We start from the raw sequence: 20170 nt of genomic DNA on the forward strand, positions 1-20170 counted from the left end.
GTTCTCTTGGTGACTTTATTATGTTTTTTAGCGTTATAAAAAAAAGGGCAACAGCATGACAGGCCAGACAGAGGCGCTTGGCAACGATATGTACAAAGGAGGAGGAGGAGGGCAGGAATGCACAGGCCAGGGAATGACAACAGCTCAAAACCCCGTCCTGTTGACAGCATCTTATTAGAATTTTTCCACCCCACATAAAAAGTCCAAGTATGCTGTCTGTAAGAGAGGTAGGCCTGGAGCGAAGCCAGGGGCTTCCTTAGGGGACCGGGGTTTGGGCTAAAACCGTTCAATCAGTAATGCAGGGAATCTTGCTCAACACAATGGCCCCAGATTGGCAAGGGAACTGAATCATTCTCATATCAGCTTTGCTCTACGAGAGAATTATGTATATACATTTCAAATAAAGTTAGAATGCAGGTGAGTTTATTATTTTTTCTTTTTCTGAAGATTCCCTGATGGCCCATTAGGCACAGCCAAGATACAAAGAAATGCATTAACAGCAAAAAATCAAGTGAAAATAAAAAAATGTGATCCCATAGTAATAGTAATAGTTTGTCCTTTGAGGAAGGTGGTAAAAAATGTCCAAGTGAAAGCCAGAGAGGACAACAGCAGGAGTCAGTCCGTTTTTGGGGTGTTAGACCTTTTTTTTGACTTGGTATCTGAATAACATCCCTCTCCCCTTCCCCCAGAGTCCCCACACTGGCCATGCTCTCAGCTGCAGGGTCCAATGCTCAACCTGCACAAAAGGAAAAGTTGAGATCAGCAAAGTAATTTTTCAATGTAACGACATGTGATACCATGAGATTCAACACTATTATGCACAAAGCACAACACAGAAAATGGACTTGCCTATGTCAGTTTCTTGGCTTTGTTGTAGAGCGAGTCCACTACTTTGCTCATGTTCTGAATTGTTTCAAGGGCAGCTTCATATGTTTTGTCTACTGGAGGTTCGTCAAATACAATCAAGACACCTTCCCCTTGGTCAAGGATTCCTAAATGCAGTGAGAATAAGAGTTTTTGATAAGAATCATTATAAAATCACAGTGAAAATATTTGGAAGGAGCACAAATGCTGATTTATAGTATATGCATATAGATTTTGGCTTCCAACGATTATGAAAACAAGATAGAGTTAAAAAAGATTATTGTGCCACATTCAATGGTGCACATTCGTTCCTCTCTAAGCCAAACTTAACATCCAAGTCATTTGAATAGGTGAGTGTTGTAAAATGCAGTCTACTGTTGCTAAACTGAGGTACGGGCCTGATATTATTAAAGAGTGTCATCACATGTCTTAAGTGTATGTAAACAGCCCAATATTACTGCTTGACAACAAAAGACAAAGACAAAATCACTCACTGCTCTTGAATGAAGAACTTTTGTAGCTTTAATAAGGATTAATCTACATTTAATGTATACAGTGAAGACTATGCAGTGTTATTTTACAATTGATTACTTCATTCAGTTTCTGTTGTAGGCTATTGCCTGAATACCACTGTTAGAACATCTCCCTGAAAAAACTTAAAGCACTGTTTATTTCATTTGTTTTTTCTTCTGTTGTATTTATGTCCATTTTGTTTGTAATATTGTATTGCTGACTGTTTACTTATCTTCTGAAACTGTTTTGATGATCTGTTACTTCGCTACATTAGTTATTAGTTTTTGCTGAAGTAGTCTATCGATAATTGTGAAATTGCTGATATCTACAATGACTCATATCATGAAATAAGACTGATCATATCGTCCAACAATATTCGTGATTTCAATACTGACCAAAATAATTGTGATTTTGATTTTTACATACTTATAATCGAGCAGCCCTAGTACAAACATAGATCAAAAACACACAGTGTGACCAACCAGTGAAGCCCAATTCCTGAAATGAATGACTCCAGTGCTTCCCACACATAGACTTTACTTGGGCTGGCCGCCCCCGTATAATAACGGCCGCCCAAGTATATTTGGAGACACATTTTTGCTTTTATTATTTTTATCCTCTTATACTTTTATATCCACGCAAGATAATGAAACCACCCGCGATCAATTAACTAGTCGTTTCATACCTGCTCGTTACATGTGCGTCAAAACTGTTTACTCCCGCTGGCATTCCATGGGCGCTGCATTTTGCAAAATCACAAGGCGGCGCTGTTGCGCGTTCTACAGGCTCACGCAACAGCGCTTCAGACTACTTCAAAGTGATTCTCAATCAATGAAAAGCGCAGATTTATGCCAAGCGATTGCTAACGAACTCAAGTTGATGAATTATTACAATGTCTACTTCATGGCCTTTATATAAAATGTTTTAGACGATTGTAAGAATCTGAAGGATCAGCCTGCAATAGTACAGACATTTCAAAATAAGAGTCCTGGTGTATTTCGGGCTTGTTTATAATTAAAAGTCACACGCTAAGTTTTTTCTTTTTCTTTTGGGCATTATTGGTATTTTGGTTACACAATAAATTGTATTTAATTTGATTTCCATTTAATTCATAGTAAATTATTGTAGTCTCCCCCACAGGAAGAAAAGACTAAGAACATTATTTGACACATATTCATTTTATAAATTTTACTAGTAAAATCTGTGTCCCATTCACTGAGAGAGACACTATATGACAGCAAGGAGGGACATCGGAATAGGTGAACCATTTAAATGCTGTAATTTTGCATAATTTACAATGCATAATAATGCATAATATTAGTATGTAATTAAATGTAATAGTATGCTATGTAATTAAAATTAATTTCAATAAATAAAAATACTGTTGAAAATCACACATTATTTGTTTGTCACATGTAGTAGACCATTTTTGTGCCGTGGGTAATAGGAGGATTTTTTGCCCGGCTACCACCGCAAGTATATTTCAAACCTGTGGGAAACACTGGACTCTTTTGAGCCAGTTCTTTTAATGGATGGTGATGAATTACCAATTTACTGATCAGTCCGAAACACTATGTACACTGTAAAACCTAAGTCAAATATACTAAATGAATCACTAGAGTTAATAGAGATTAAGAGATTTAGGGTTAATTCAGTAAACTTAATAAAGTATACAAGATATTTAAGCAGTTTATTTTATATTAAGAAATATCCTTTTTAGCAGACTCAAATGAAAGCACTCTAATAGGCCAATATTTATCACTTAAAAGATGTAAAGCAAACGGTTTCCTCAAATGAAATGAATTAACTCACTGGGTTTTACAGTGTATAATTTACAGAATTAGTAGACAGAATCTCTTTCAGTGGAAAGTAAAATGAAGATTTCTAACTGAAAACATGAATTCACATGAATACAACACACATGAATCAGAATCAAATTCAAATCAATAAAATCTATAAATGCACTGATACCCAGTCCTAAGTTTGACAGAGAACGTATCAAGTAAAATACAAGGATGATGGCATCATACCGTGGAATTTCTGGTCTAAAATCATCTGTGACAGTTTCCTTTCAACATCCCCCTGATGAGATAATGGAAGAGCGATGTTAAAATTTGAGAACGGAGACTTGAAACAAAAGTGCACATATTACTGACAAAGAATGAGAGCAAAACAACAGTAATTAAAATTAAAATCTGTTTGCATTTACATCTATACATATGAGGCGTTGTTTGCAAATTAGAGAGTAAAAATGCCTTACCTTGGAGAGTTTTATTAGCTCAGAAATGTGTTCAATCTGTTGGCATAGGAGAAAAATGTATATAATGTATTTAAGCATATATCAGTGCTCACTAAAGGTAGAGCAGGACATTACCTGCACTCTGGAGAAGGGCTCGATGACCCTTATGAGGTTTTGTTCCAGCAGATTGTCATAGAGTTTGGTCAGGTGGGTGCTGATGATGGGGTCATCCTGCAGCTCAGCTTTGTATTCTTTTAAAGCCTGAATGCAGATAAAAAAAAAAAAAGGACATTAAATGTAAAAACTATAGGTGGACTGAGAATGTAGTGTAACCCAGGGTGAAAATAAGAAAACAACAGCAGGGCGCAACAGTAGAAACATTTTAAGCCAAGGCATCTGACCCACCTTCTCAAAGTCTGCAAGTGATCTGTTCTTGCTGGCTTGGGCCACACATTTAAGTGCATCTGTCTAAAGAAAGCGAGAGGGAGGACAAGTTAATCCACATAATCCTCCAACGACAGACACAACTGAAAAACATCACTTTGTCACGCAGCACACCGGGTCAAGTGTTGTGGCTGAGTGCATTTTAGAGGTCATATAAAAATGGAAGTGGTTGAACACTATGATATTTGTGCTGCAATCTGGGATAGTATTTTAATATTGGTTTAAGTACCAGCGGAGTCATCAGGCTCTCTCAGAAACGCTTTCCACCACAGGCAGAGATTTAATCCACAATTTCAAATGTACACATTAAATGTATACAAAAAATACAGTAAAAAAAAATTATTGTGAGATATTATAATTTAAAATAACTTATATTTTATAATGTGATTTATTCCTATGACAAAGCTGAATTTTTAGCATCATTACTCCAGTCTTCAGTGTCACATGATCCTTCAGAAATCATTCTAAAATGCTGATTTGAAGCTCAAACATTTCTAATTATCATCAATATTGAAAACAGTTGTGCTGCTTAATATTTTTGTGAAACTGATGCATTTTTCAGGATTCTTTGATAAATAGAAGTTCATAAGAACAGAATTTATTTGAAATAGAAATCTTTTATAACATTATAAATGTCTTTACTGTCACTTTTGATCAATTAAAAGCACCCTTGCTGAATTAAAGTATTAATTGCTTTCAAAAACAAAATCTTACTGACCCTAACGGGGCTCCAGAGCAACATTTGGTTCTACAGATGGTGGCACCGGCACCTTATTTGGTAGCTGTGGGGGGTATTTTTAATCATAAAATTGCTATTGTTTTGTATTAACAAGTGCAGAAACTAATAATATTACATGTTTCTTGGAAATGCTCATGATACTAAAGCACTGAGCTTGAATTGAGATGCAGATAAAATTAACTTTTATTAACAACAGTAACATGTAAAAGCCTAATTTTTATAGGGGAAAATGTTTTTTTTTTTTTTTTTTTGGTCATCACATTAAAAATTACATTTAAATAGGATAATATGTAGAGCTTTAAAGTCCTGGAAAAAATGTGAAACACTCAAAAGTCTTTGAAAAGTGCTTGAATTTTACTCTCAAAAGGTTGTTAGAGCCCTAAAATGAACAATGTAAAAACATTCAACTATTTCTGCCACAATACCATAGTTACAGTTAGCATTACTACAAATCCATGGTGAATTTTGGTGATTTGTGGACTGAAAAGCTGTTCGTTGTTCGTTCATGGCACAATGTTTCACCTGGTTTCCACATCAGTGCTGTTTGATCTAATATCAATGGTTTATAACAGAATTCTGCACTGAATTTGAATGTTATTAATACTGCGCCGAATTCAAATGCTTTCTCAGTGGATCTGCCAGCACTGTGTAGTAACCGTGTTGAGTCTCAAACTAGTATTAAACTTTTTGGTACACTTTTACTTAGCAACAGAATGCTTCAACCTTTCATATTATAGCAATAATGCTTATTATAATAATGCATAACAATGTAGCACAATACTATAATGTACAACATTATTATGTGATCTTAGCTGCTGACTATATTTTTTGCAGAGGTCATGGGAAAAACTACACAGACATCTACCTGTCTGCCAGCATATCTGAGGGCAAGTTTTCCACTGATCAGGCCCTGCACATCCTCTGGCCTGCAAAGATAAAGATATACAGGTTTAACATGTTCAATGCAAACAGTTTAATGAAGAGAGAGAGGGGAAAAAAAAGGGGGAAAAGTGAGAGACACTCACGAGTTCAGCATGATCTTGCAAAGGAGCATGTACTTGAGTGCAGTGATGGCCCGGGGACTGTCAATAGAATCATAGCCTTCAAAAGCCTCATAAAAGTATGAATACGCCGTTTTCCAGTCCTTCTCCTCAGCAGCATGAATAATGCCTTCAAGGGAAAAAGAGGATGTAATGCATTCAGTACAGTAACTTAAGTGAGATGTCTCCAACAGCTCAAATTCCTTCACAAACAAATCATCCGGTAAATCACAATAGTACTCACAATCTATTTTTTAATAAGTTTAAAAGTGGGATATTAAGATAAGTAATGCACATCAGTACTCAATAAGCATTTGCAGAAAAATTTCTCAGTACAGTTAAGACAGGATGTCTGGTTGTTAATACTTTAGAGACTGAGAACATGCAAACTGTTTCTATCAATGCATGTGAATGTCTCACTGTGGGCAGTCATAATACAGTACAAACAAATATGTTCTGACTGGCTGTGATCGTATCATGTTGAAAAGCAATTTTTACTTTCAGTGTAGACAGACAAATTAGGTGTCATGCCTGGTTAGAATTTGGCATGATACTGAAAGTCTTTGTAGAAACATACCTGACTGCATATCTAGAGCAGCCTGCAGCTTTGGGGGGCAGTAGATGGCATTTGCTGTGGTCCTGGCAGAGGTCAGAGCTGCTCTGGCCTTGGGCAAGTTGCTTAATGCATGATACGTCTTGCTCTCCAGCAGCTGGAGCTCCACCAGCAGAGCTTTATCATCCATCTTCTTCAGCTCTTGCAGGAGCTGAGAGCCTGATTAACAAGAAAGAAAAAGAAAGTGGTTACAGACCGCAAATACATCTTAAGAACATGAATGACACAATGTCAAATACAAGGGATGATCTTGTCAAGGACTCACCAAGATGCAGAGCCTCTTGGTAACGTTTGGTGTCAAAATATAAGGAGACCAGACGGGCCTAAAGGATTGAAGTAACACATAAGAAATCATTGAATTAGCATATTATCAATACTGATCATAACGACAAAGATATATAAGGCAAGCCAGGCAGCAAAAAAGAAGTGATCTTTTGGTGTATTCAACTGAATTCCATCAAGCTTTTCTTTTGTTCAAAAGTTTGGGATCAGTAAGAATTTTTTTTTTTTAAGAAATTAAGTTGTCCATTCAGCAAAGCCGCATTAAATTAATTAAAGGGTTAGTTCACCCAAAAATTAAATTTCTGTCATTAATTACTCACCTTCACGTCGTTCTACACCCGCAAGACCTTCGTTCATCTTCAGAACACAAATTAAGATATTTTTGATGAAATCCAAGAGGATTTCATCCTTCATAGAAAGCAACAAAATTACCAAATTCAATGTCCAGAGAAATAGTAAAGACATCGTTAAAATAGTCAACGTGACTACAGTGGTTTAAGCAATGTTATGAAGCGACAAGAATACGTTTTGTGCTCAAAAACAAAATAAAAATAACTTTATTCAACAATTCCCACTCTACCCTGTCAGTCTGCTGTGCAGTTTACATTGTAGACACACTGCAGCCTGTTCTTCCGTGTTCTATGTCAGAACGCTGGCACTGGTCATGTGAGCAGCACGACACATGTCAGTGATGCTGACGCAGGAGCCAGCCAATAAAGTGTGGGCATTCTGACGTAAACACGGAAGCGCTGCAATGTGTCTACACTCACTTATTTTTATTTTGTTTTTGAGCACAAAATGTATTCTTGTCGCTTCATGACATTAAGGTTGAAGCACTGTAGTCACGTTGACTATTTTAACGATGTCTTTACTACTTTTATGGACTTTGAATGTGAAAATTTCTTTGCTTTCAATGGGAGATAAGAACTCAGATTTTATAAAAAAATATCTTAATTTGTGTTCTGAAGATGAACGAAGGTCTTACAGGTGTGGAACGACATGAGGGTGAGTAATAAATGACAGAATTTTAATTTTTGGGTGAACTAACCCTTTAAGAGTGAAAGTAAAGACATTTATAATGTTACAAAAAGACTTCTATTTTAAATAAAAGGTGTTCTTTTGAACAAAGAATAATGAGTGAACCTTGGTAGAAATATCAATAACATCATGTCCCAGCACAACATAAACTAAAAAGTTACAAGGTGGACCTTCTGGGGGGTGGGAAACCGAACCCTACATATGAGCAACAGTAATGGAGATGTTTGCAAGCCTCTAATTTACATAACTCACCTCCAGGGCCTGTCGTAGAAAGGTCCTCTTCTCTGATTTGGCCCATTCAATGCACTCCAAACATAATTCAACCTCCTGACCAGTAGCTGCCTCCATGTCCAAGAACATATCGAGCAAAGAGCGCACCAACCGTGCCGCCTTTGCTTTGCTGATGGAGTTCAGGAACGGCCTGACATACTTCAGCAGACCACCCAATTCTGCAAAGGAACAATATATGGACAATAATAGTTATTAATCTTGAGGGAAAACAACAGCTGAAAAAGTAGCGGCCTTCAGGCAATGATGACGATGGAGACATTAATGTGTTTATACTGACAACCCATTAGTTAAAGATCTTTACCAGCAGCTTGTCCAGTCTTGGCCAGCAGTCCGCCCAGCTCCAAAATACTCTGTTCTTTGACACGCACAGCCTCTTCGTCATTGTCTTGGATGTCTCGTTTGACTGTAAATGTGGACAGTAGTAGTTCATTTTCCAGTCAAATATTATTATTTACAGTCCAAATGTACCATTTAAACTTGGTCATCATGATGATTATTAGTTAGACTGGTGGGCTTCAACAGCTGTTGACAATGCCAAAAGAAACATGAAAACCTTACTAAAACATAAAGAGACTGAATTTGTGTAATAATATTGATTATAGGCACGTTTTATTTACACAAATGTAGTTTTCTTAAAGTTGCTCCAAATTTAAAGTTATGTGGCATTAATTAATCTGAAAATGTCAATCCTTAAAAGCAACTGAAAAAGAAATGATTTCAATAAATTACTTTATTAGCTCCACTTATATGTGTAATTTATGTAGCAGTGAGCTTTTACTAACTTTTTCTTCTTGAAATATAAATGTATTTATTTTCCATTTCTCTTGGATGCTGCTTGGATTAATGGTGTTTTAAAAAGAGGTTAAATAAGGTTGAATAAAAGGTTTTTTTGTTTTTTTTTAAACGACATTCTGCAGCGGATAATCAAAAAATGGCGTGGCATGCTATCAAATTATCCGTGACAAACGCACACATATCAAACTTGATGCCAAACAAAACTTACTGACGCTGTCATATTATAGCATAACCTAACGATAAGAGGAGTAAAAGGTCTATGACCACTGACTATAATTTTAAAGAACCGGTCAGTCATGCTTTAATGACTCAAATCATGATTTCAACTTCGGTAAAGTTGGTTTTATATTCGCACATTCGGACATCCGTATTCAATAGCCTTGTTAATCACACTACATTGGACATTCACAAGTAATATGCCATTAAAACAATACTTGCCTATTTTGATCGACTGTGAAAATGTTTTAAGTTGACAATCGTTGGTTGTCAATATCATGTCGCTGCTTAAAATGTTAATAAATAACATTAATTTATTGCACATTTATTGGAAAGTCTGAATTTATCAGAAGTCCGAATGTGCGAATATAAAACCAACTTTACCGAAGTAAGATTTCATGATTCAGTTGCAATGCCATTTTTCAGGCTTTTCTTGACATTACCAGCCTTTACACTATGATAATTCAAACATGTCAAAAGCTGCTAAGGAATGTCACTAGCTAACGAAGCTAATTCGGTTGTCATGAAACTTCTAGTAGTTCATTTAACGTCATTTAGGAAACGTCAGTCATTCTTCTGATTGTACATGATTCACCACAATTAGGACGCAGAAATCACGTATTAAATATAAAAGGAATATTTATCCGTGTTTTCCAAACATACACAGATCTCTACAGAGAGATTCGCGTTCATTGAGAGCTGAAGCTAGCTGATTGGCTAACTGCTTCCACGGGTGGCAGGTCACTGAACATTGTTTTTTCTAACACTACAAGCTACAAGTAATAAAGATAAATCTGAAGACAAAGTTTAAAAGAGCGCACCGGCCCGTCTGTAAAGTTAAGAGTCAATAAGAGCAGTGTGTTTTTATTCAGCTAAAGGCTTTCTCACGCCTGTCACAGTGAGTCAGCAGCATGAAACCGGCTAACACATTTAGCTGCTGTTCTACAAATCGCAATGAGGGACATGATCCGAGTGTTAAAAACACAGCTCCTTCAGCTAAAATCACACAAGCGGTTCAAAAGCCAGCGGGACAGGAAAAGCTTACCGATAGCATGTAAAATATCAATGGACGCATTCCGATCCGTGCTGAGCAACGACTGAGCTCTCTGAAACTCTACCGCCGCAGCCGCCATCTTCCCAATTCACCAATTGCCTGATTCACATAACAATCATCACTGAACACGCTACCGGAAGCGCCACTGAGGCACGCTGGGAGATTGAGTTCGTGGAGACAGTAGGCTGTATGACTCACTCCAGGATACCAAGTCCTGGCCATTGACATTTCATGTGAACTTGTCTTGAATGCTGTAAATAACTGATTTTGGAGAATTTGTTTACATTATTCATCTATCACCATATAGCCTGATAGATAGATAGATAGATAGATAGATAGATAGATAGATAGATAGATAGATAGATAGATAGATAGATAGATAGATAGATAGATAGATCGATGGATGGATGGATGGATGGATGGATGGACGGACGGACGGACGGACGGACGGACGGATGGATGAATAGATAGATAGATAGATAGATAGATAGATAGATAGATAGATAGATAGATAGATAGATAGATAGATAGATAGATAGATTATTACGTGTTGTATACTGACTGTATACTTGTATATGTATTCATGTTATTTAGCAACTTCATGTAAAGTGTCCTTGGGTTCTTGAAAGGCGCTAAATAAATAAAACATATTATTATTATTATTATTATTATAGATAGATAGATAGATAAAATGTTAGATAGAACGATAGATAGATAGATAGATAGATAGATAGATAGATAGATAGATAGATAGATAGATGGATGGATAGACGGACGGACGGACGGACGGACGGACAGACGGACAGACAGACAGACAGACAGACAGACAGACAGATAGATAGATAGATAGATAGATAGATAGATAGATAGATAGATAGATAGATAGATAGATAGATAGATAGATAGATGGATGGATGGATGGATGGATGGATGATAGATAGATAGATAGATAGATAGATAGATAGATAGATAGATAGATAGATAGATAGATAGATAGATAGATAGATTATTACGTGTTGTATACTGACTGTATACTTGTATATGTATTCATGTTATTTAGCAACTTCATGTAAAGTGTCCCTTGGGTTCTTGAAAGGCGCTAAATAAATAAAACATTATTATTATTATTATTATTATAGATAGATAGATAGATAGACAGACAGACAGACACATAGATAGATAGATAGATAGATAGATAGATAGATAGATAGATAGATAGATAGATAGATAGATAGATAGATAGATAGATAGATAGATAGATAGATAGATAGATACTACAAAATATTCCAAGGCATGATATAGATATCTACCATGGAACAGGTTTCTCCAAAAATTCATGAGAAGAAAAAAGCCAAAGCCCAGACCTGAATCCTATAGAAAATCTGTGAGTGGAGCTGAGGATAGCTGTGTACAGGATATGCGCTTGCAATTTAACAGATCTGGAATGTTTTTGCAAAGAAGAGTGGGAAAATATTCCAAAGTCAATATATATGTGGCAAGCTAATAGACTCCTATCCAAACAGACTTAAGTGCTGTAATAAAAAAGTATTAGGTCAGGGGCGTGCGCACTTTTGCTATTAGTTATTCCAAGTTTTCTCTGAAATAAGTCATTTTGGCATTGTATATGTGCAAGATGAAAACGTTTTAACAAGGGTACATTGTTAAAAATATGTATTTTTATGATTTGTTATCACAACATTTTCTTTTGTCAAATCAGCTTAGATATTGTGGTTCAGATAACATAATATTTTGAGTTTCTATTGATTAAACCAATCGTCTTCATTGTATTAAGTATTTTTTTTTTTCAATGAACTCAAAATTTTAAGGCAACCAGGTAACTTACTTTTTTTAAAGGGTTAGTTCACCCAAAAATGAAAATTCTGTCATTTATTACTCTCATGTCGTTCCACACCCGTAAGACCTTCGTTCATCTTCAGAACACAAATTAAGATATTTTTGATGAAATATGATGGCTCAGTGAGGCCTTCATAGGGAGCAATGACATTTCCTCTCTCAAGATCCATTAATGTACTAAAAACATATTTAAATCAGTTCATGTGAGTACAGTGGTTCAATATTAATATTATAAAGCGACGAGAATATTTTTGGTGCGCCAAAAAAACAAAATAACGACTTATATAGTGATGGCCGATTTCAAAACACTGCTTCAGGAAACTTCTGAGCACAAATTAATCAGTGTATCGAATCATGATTCAGATCACGTCAAGCCACCAAACTGCTGAAATCACGTCACTTTGGTGCTCCGAATCATGTTTTCACACAAAAGACCCTTACACTCTGAAGCTTCCTGATGCAGTGTTTTGAAATCGGCCATCAATAAATAAGTCGTTATTTTGTTTTTTTGGCACACCAAAAATATTCTCGTCGCTTTATAATATTAATATTGAACCACTGTACTCACATGAACTGATTTAAATATGTTTTTATACATTAATGGATCTTGAGAGAGGAAATGTCATTGCTGTCAATGCAGGCCTCACTGAGCCATCGGATTTCAACAAAAATATCTTAATTTGCATTCCGAAGACGAACGAAGGTCTTACGGGTGTGGAACGGCATGAGGGTGAGTAATAAATGACAGAATTTTCATTTTTGGGTGAACTAACCCTTTAATCTTCGGAACCCAAATTAAGATATTGACAGCAATGACATTTCCTCTCTCAAGATCCATTAATGTACTAAAAACATATTTAAATCGGTTCATGTGAGTACAGTGGTTCAATATTATAAAGCGACGAGAATATTTTTGTGCGCCAAAAAAACTAAATAATGACTTTTTAACAATATCTAATGATGGCCGATTTCAAAACACTGCTTTCATGAAGCTTCGGAGCTTTACGAATCGAATCAGTGGTTCGGAGCACCAAAGTCATGTGATTTTAGCAGTCTTGCGGTTTGACATGCGATCCGAATCACTGATTCGACTCAAAAGATTCATAACGCTCTGAAGCAGTGTTTTGAAATCGCCACTAGATATAGTTAAAAAGTCGGGTTTTTTTGGCACACGAAAAATATTCTGTATAACCACTGTACTCACATGAACTGATTTAAATATGTTTTTAGTACATTAATGGATCTTGAGAGAGGAAATGTCATTGCTGTCAATGCAGGCCTCACTGAGCCATCGGATTTTATCAAAAATATCTTAATTTGCGTTCCGAAGATTAACAAAGGTCTTATGGGTGTGGAACGACATGAGTAATTAATGACAGAATTTTTGGGTGAACTAACCCTTTTATGTTAAACCAACAATTCTTTTTTACAGTGTGTGTAGACTTTTTATATCCATCTTTTTTGATCTGAAGTGCTCTTTCATCAATGCCTTGAGAATGAGATAACCTTAAAGATATGAACATAAAAGAGTGCAACTGCAAAACACTCAGAATGATCTAAAAAACCTTAAACTATTACAAAGTGAGAGCAGGATGATTGGATAAGCATGAGAGATTGAGAGAGTGTGTGGGTGGGTGTGAGAGGGGGGATGGGGTTGCCCATTCATGTCACTGCGCCACTGAGCTCTACAAAGCCTCGGCGACGTTACTGCACATCAGGATTTAAGTTAATCTGTCTCGAGCGTTTTGTGTGACACTTTCCATACTCTCAGGATCTTGATTAAAGGTTGTAATCTGCCAACAGCTGGCATGTCATGCAAAGACAGGGCGTCTTATGTTAAAAGTATACCTTATATGTTCACGCTTAGGAACCGCTATAATAGGTGCTGGTGTTGTGGAGAGCGATTTCAGAGAACACATGAGGGACGGCATGGACAGAGATAACTAGAGGGAGCTCACTGCCAAGTTCCCACCCATCTGAGATACAGCATCACCAAGAGGGAGCACCAAAGCCTTCTCTCTCTCTCTAAAAAAAAAAAAATAGCGGTCATTGAACGCAATTCATGTAATTTACTTAAGGATTAGTCTGAAGCGGACTTTTATGTTTAAGCTTTTCCAGTTTTATTTCAGCCTAGCTTGTTATTCACCCGCCTGCGCAGTTCAACAAGAAGATCACAGACGGGCAGATGTGAAACAGACCTGAGATTTATTGTGATGAAAGGAAAACAACAGAATTGCCATGTATCGAGGGTTTATGTGGGAAGACGTGGCATGCATCCTGGGAAGTAACCTTAGCAACCGGAGAATCCTGAACACCCTGCATAGTTGCTTTACGTAGAAGCATTGTTTCATCGCTGACGTCCCATTTTCAGCACCTTGGACAACGACGAGCACGCTTCACAGTGCGACACCGAGAAAAAACGGGATAATCGACGGATATTTCTATATTTACCAATTCTTTTCCTTCTATATCTACATTTATCACCGCGAGGAAGACGTATTGATTAGTAAGTAACCGACATTTATGAGATTATAACCTATATTGACTCAAATTATCTTAATTTCAAAAACGCCTTTAAAGGGTTTTGCTCTTTATAGTTTATAAAATGTGAAAAACTCAAATTGTACTGTCCACACGAGCCAGTCATTATAAAGATGCTATCCTGATTTACGACAGCTCATTTTGTCTGAAGCGAGATGTTCTCATTTCCTCGTGTTGACCCACTAAATATTTTGAATAGCTTGATAAATTATGAGTTCATAAACGACTTAAAGCTTAAATGTGGTAATAGTCAAGCCAGCTAACCATTTCCAGCTCGCACTTTTTATTTACAAATGGATATGAATTGGGTATGAATGTGTTTACATCCTAGCCTTCCATTTTGAAGCTAAGATGGATGCTTTCGCATATTCTGCTGAATCTTCTGGTGAATCGCATACCAGCGGTTCAGTTCATTAAAACAGGGAAATCTATCTGTAGGCTATATGTTTAAAAATATATATATGTTTTTTAAATGTGTTTTCTAGACATAGAATATAGAGAGAGAGAGTGTGAGAGAAAAGAATTCATATGTTTTGCATGTTGTATTTAAATGGTGATGGTGGTTTCATTGCTTATTTAGATGAAATACTATTCTATCACTAAACATTAATATTATTTATTTATTTTATGGGCAGATTCCATATCTAAAGACACTGTAATAACCAAGGCAAGATGGGAACTGTTCTCTCAGTCTCCCCGAGTTATCGAAAGGGAGGCCTATTTGATGAAATACCACCCCCACTGGCACATTATACAGCTGTGCAGAACAGTAAAAACGCCAAGGACAAGAGCCTGAAACGGCAGTCGCTCATCAATGTCCTGCCGTGGAAGCGCATCGTGGCGGCTTCGGCCAAGAGGAAAGGCTCTAAGAAGCTGGCGTCTGGCGACAGTCAAGATGAAGAGAGCGTGGGCACCCTCAACAGCCAAAACCTGAAGAAGTCCCAGTCCTGTGCCAATCTCTCCGGCTTCACACAGGAACCGGCCGTGAGCTCCATACCCACATCGAAAACTTCAGCCAATGTGGCCTCCACTGCGAAGAGGACCTCGATCACTGGATCGGTGGGTCAGGCGACCAACGCTGGCACACCCAAAAGGGTGATCGTGCAGGCTTCCACCAGCGAGCTTCTGAGAAGCCTGGGCGAGTTCCTGTGCCGGCGCTGCTACCGACTGAAGCGCCTCTCTCCCGCCGACCCTGTTCTGTGGCTGCGCAGCGTGGACCGGTCCCTTCTGCTGCAGGGTTGGCAGGACCAGGGCTTCATCACCCCAGCTAACGTGGTCTTCCTCTATATGCTGTGCCGCGAGGTCATTACGGGCGAGGTGTCCAGCGAGCGCGAGCTGCAGGCCGAGCTGCTCACTTGCCTCTACCTGTCCTACTCCTACATGGGAAACGAGATTTCCTACCCGCTCAAACCCTTCCTGGTGGAGACGGATAAGGATGCCTTTTGGAATCGCAGTCTGGCGATCATCAACCGCATGAGTAGCAAAATGCTCCAGCTTAACTCTGACCCGCACTACTTCACTCAGGTTTTCGCTGACCTGAAAAACGAAAGTCAAAAGGAGGAGGAGAACCGGATACTTATCGGCCTGGATCGATAAGTGAGCCGTTTGTGCATAAACAGAAAAAGAAAAAAAAACTGTGCATAAAAAGGTTTTGTGCACAGAAACAAAACAAAAACTTTAGTGTTATTATTAGTATTAAAAAGCATAGATTTTTGAAGCTTATTTGTAGCAATGAATGCGATTGGATCAGCCATTCCCTTAAGGTCTGACCAAGATGCAGGACAACACCTTGCCAGCCAACAATGCGTTCTTTGACTAGTCGTGTGGCGTTTCTGAGGGCAATGAATCAACTGCAGGATATTCCCGACTGGGCAGCATGTTGACCTTTCCAAGTGATTCCATCCATACACAAACATTAGCAGCAGTCTTTATGACTCCCAATAAAAAAAATGCTTCTTGACTCACAATAAAGACTGAGCAAGCTCAGCTTGTGCTACAGTTTAGTAGTAGTTGAAAACGAGAGCCAAGTTAGCAACACTTTCAAAATTATTCAAACCAAAGACTCTAGTTTGACATTCACATAAATCCTAGACCGATACACGAGGACCATGAACTGCTGCTCTTGCATGGCATCACTTTTTCAACATGTTATGTTTGTTTAGCATATCTTAGTGGCCTTCAAGAAGGTCTGGGTCTTAAACTGCTGCAGATTCAAGGCCATTTGATGAGGTGATCTGTACAAACGTACATCAGTTGTTGTTGTTAATGACATTATATATCGAGGAAATCAATAACGATTTACGTGCTAAAAAGATTTGTGATGAAGAACCGACCACTGCTTCCAGCAGAACAGAATCTTTCACCTCGAGAAGGAGACCGTTTTCCATGTTGCGCTACCTGTTGTCATCATGAAAACAACTGAAATCTCCAATGGGGAACAAACAAATAGAGCGCGGTTTTATGTATGTTCAGCAGCGAGTACTGTATGTTCTTATACGGGTGTTAATGCATGCTTCTTGTCCAACCACACTCTTTGTTTTATGATTTGATGGTCACAATTTTATATAATGTTCTTTTGGACAGTGTTCCAAAAATTATGTGCCATAAAAGTTATAAAATTCAGCCAGAAGTACACTAAGCTTTTGTAGCCTTCTCATTAGGAAAGGGATATTTTTGAAAGAGCAAAGGAGAAGAGACATTATGGAAAGACTTGAGCTGGAGACATACAATGTTACAAATATTTTGTTAAAAAAAAAAAGAAGAAAGTAAATTGCTTATATTATTAGAAACTTGCCATTGCTTCAAGTCCAGAATAGTATTTTCATAATAAAAACAAAACCCTACAGTTATTTTAAATACACAAAATGCCCTAAAATACATATCAAACATAAAAATTCTAAAAGATGGTGGTGCAAAACAAAATAGTGCAAGGGTCATGTGCAAAATAAACTATGAATAATGTTACGTTACAGTTTTAAGTCAATCTGTTTAAAGAAAGCACTTACAAATATGCCCAACAAGCTTCTTTGTTATCTTCTTTTCTGTATTTTTATGCTATCTTACAAAATGTGAGAAGACAGCTGATTTGATTCATGCACAGTTTTTCTTCTGTTAAACTGTATGACACATTGCAAACCAGATATGTTGTCGATTGAAATGCAATTAACAACCATCTTAAGAAGGAGGTGTTGTCCTTCCTGTGAATAAGAAATACACATTCATCAGCATTTGTCGATACATTGTTTGCTCACTATTCAATCTTTAGTATGTGACTTGAGGACAAGCACAGTTTTTGTTAAAGATGATCAACAGTGATGAAGGAGGGAGATTTAAAGCAGTTCACAGGTTGCTTTGTGAGAGTCTTAAGAGGCCTCTATTAAAAAAAAACCAGTACAACAGCTTTTCAATATGCAAATGATGACATAATGATGACATACTAAGATTATTACCTGGACACACACAAACTGATCAAATCAACTCAGATGGCAGGTCATCTGTGACCTGATTGCACTACGTTTAGCAATATGCACAATTGAAGTTCAAAGATCAATGACAGACAAAAGCTAGCAGACAACGTCTTTAAATCCATTTATTTGTCTTTTGTCTGTTAAAAAGTTTTTTTCTGCTTCTACATGGGATCATATTTACACACAAGACTATATATTTCTGATTATTTGCTAGTGACAATGCATTCACATTTATCCCCCATATTTTGTGTCTGGCCTCATTCTGATTAAACACTGATGGTGCTAATAATGCAAAGATCACGTATTACCCATAGCAAGACCGTTCTCATTGGTTAGCTGAATGTAGTGAAGTTTTGTACATAGGGCAAAAAGACTGTACATGCATTGATGCTACTATAACAAATGGCTCCATTGGTAGAATGGGATACTGGATGTGATGATAACTGACAGTAAAGGTTTGGAGGAGGACCATACAGCAACTTTGTTCTTGTCATAGATAGCCTAATAAAACAGGCAAAATTGTGTTATGTTTCATACAATTTTTGTGGTTGATGTAACGATCTTCAACAAGAAAAAAAAACTGTATAGCAACAAGAGACTGAAATACGAATTTCTCTTTTCTTTATGTTTCACATTGTGTGAATTTTGTTGATCAAAATGAAACAAAAATGAGTAACTATGATATATTTAAAGAAGCAATCTGTTACAGTATATGGGTGTGTATGAATGTGAGTTTGTGCAATGACTTTGGTCAACTCTTCTATCTACTTTCTATAAAAATGTGCATTTGCAAGCAAAATATTGATTATGTGTCTTTATTTTTTATATGCCTCATATACATGCACAACAAACTGATTCCAAATTACATGACAAAAATTGTAGTTAGTAATTATGACTATTTTTTTTATTACATATTAGATTACTTTTGATTAATCTGTTTATCACATTGATTTGAAAAGGATAATCTTGCACCATATTGATATAAAAAAAATACAAAGAGAAAGAAAATATATTCCATTCTGTTATCAACAACATGAAGTGCATTAAATATTACATTACATCAGGGTTTCCCAGAATAAGGTTCATGAAGAAACTGCAGGGCTTTGTGAGGTTAATGAAAAGCTATTAAGTAGGCTAATTAAAATAAAAAAATAAAAACAAATAAATAAAAACAATCAAAATAAAACATGTACAACATTAAATGATGTGAATTTGTACATTTTAATGTGTTTGAAAGACAAAAGACTTTAAATGACTCACTGTGTGATAATTCAAGAAAAAAATAAAGGGTTAGTTCACCCAAAAAATGAAAATTCTGTCATTAATTACTCACCCTCATGTCATTCCACACCCATAAGACCTTCTTTCACCTTCAGAACACAAATTAAGATATTTTTTGATGAAATCCAAGGTTTTTTTTTATTTTTTTTTATTTATCTCCCATAGAAAGTAACATAATTACCAAGGCCCAGAAAAGTAGTAAAGCATTGTTAAAATAGTCAACATGACTACTTAAAGGGTTAGTTCACCCAAAAATAAAAATTCTGTCATTAAGTACCCTCATGTCGTTACACACCGTAAGACCTTTGTTCATCTTCAGAACACAAATTAAGATATTTTTGATCAAATCCGATGGCACTTTCAATGCCCAGAAAGCTACTAAAGACATATTTAAAACAGTTCATGTGACTACAGTGGTTCAACCTTAATGTTATGAAGAGACGAGAATACTTTTTGTGCACCAAAAAAACAAAATAATGACTTTATTCAACAATATTTAGTGATGGGTGATTTCAAAACACTGCTTCACGAAGCTTCGAAGATTTACGAATCTTTTGTTTCGAATCAGTGGTTCAGAGCGTGTATCAAACTGCCAAAGTCACGCCCCCTAGTGGTGAACCATTGAAATTGCGAAACACTTATGATGTAACGATGCCTCATTTACTGAAGTCATGTGACTTTCTCACTCCAAACCACTGATTTTAAACAAAAGATTCGTAAAGCTTAGAAGCAGTGTTTTGAAATCGCCCATCACTAGATATTGTTGAATAAAGTTGTTATTAAAACGTATTCTCGTTGCCACTGCAGTCACATGAACTGTTTAAATATGTCTTTAGTAGCTTTCTGGGTTTTTGAAAGTGTTAATTATCTTGCTGTCAATGGAGGCCTCACTGAGCCAT

The 20170-nt window shown here is 36.8% G+C and overlaps 2 protein-coding genes across 2 annotated transcripts; one reads left to right on the forward strand and one right to left on the reverse strand.

Annotated features, from left to right (window-relative positions):
• Position 1: 1 nt before the first annotated feature.
• Positions 2 to 10277, reverse strand: psmd11a (proteasome 26S subunit, non-ATPase 11a). Its single transcript, XM_048195138.1, has 13 exons — positions 10120 to 10277; positions 8365 to 8466; positions 8025 to 8221; positions 6718 to 6775; positions 6417 to 6611; positions 5825 to 5969; positions 5665 to 5725; positions 4022 to 4084; positions 3752 to 3877; positions 3638 to 3673; positions 3408 to 3459; positions 850 to 992; positions 2 to 736 (listed from the first exon to the last, which is right to left on the reverse strand). Exons 1-12 carry the CDS (start codon positions 10205 to 10207, stop codon positions 850 to 852), a joined length of 1266 nt encoding a protein of 421 aa, XP_048051095.1. The 5' UTR covers positions 10208 to 10277; the 3' UTR covers positions 2 to 736.
• A 3352-nt stretch (positions 10278 to 13629) lies between these two features.
• On the forward strand, positions 13630 to 18789 carry cdk5r1a (cyclin-dependent kinase 5, regulatory subunit 1a (p35)). Its single transcript, XM_048195150.1, has 2 exons — positions 13630 to 14488; positions 15159 to 18789. The coding sequence occupies exon 2, from the start codon at positions 15196 to 15198 to the stop codon at positions 16117 to 16119; it is 924 nt and encodes a 307-aa protein (XP_048051107.1). The 5' UTR covers positions 13630 to 14488; positions 15159 to 15195; the 3' UTR covers positions 16120 to 18789.
• Positions 18790 to 20170: the final 1381 nt, after the last annotated feature.

Source organism: Megalobrama amblycephala, linkage group LG1 (genome assembly GCF_018812025.1).
Source record: "Megalobrama amblycephala isolate DHTTF-2021 linkage group LG1, ASM1881202v1, whole genome shotgun sequence".
Lineage (NCBI taxonomy): Eukaryota > Metazoa > Chordata > Actinopteri > Cypriniformes > Xenocyprididae > Megalobrama > Megalobrama amblycephala.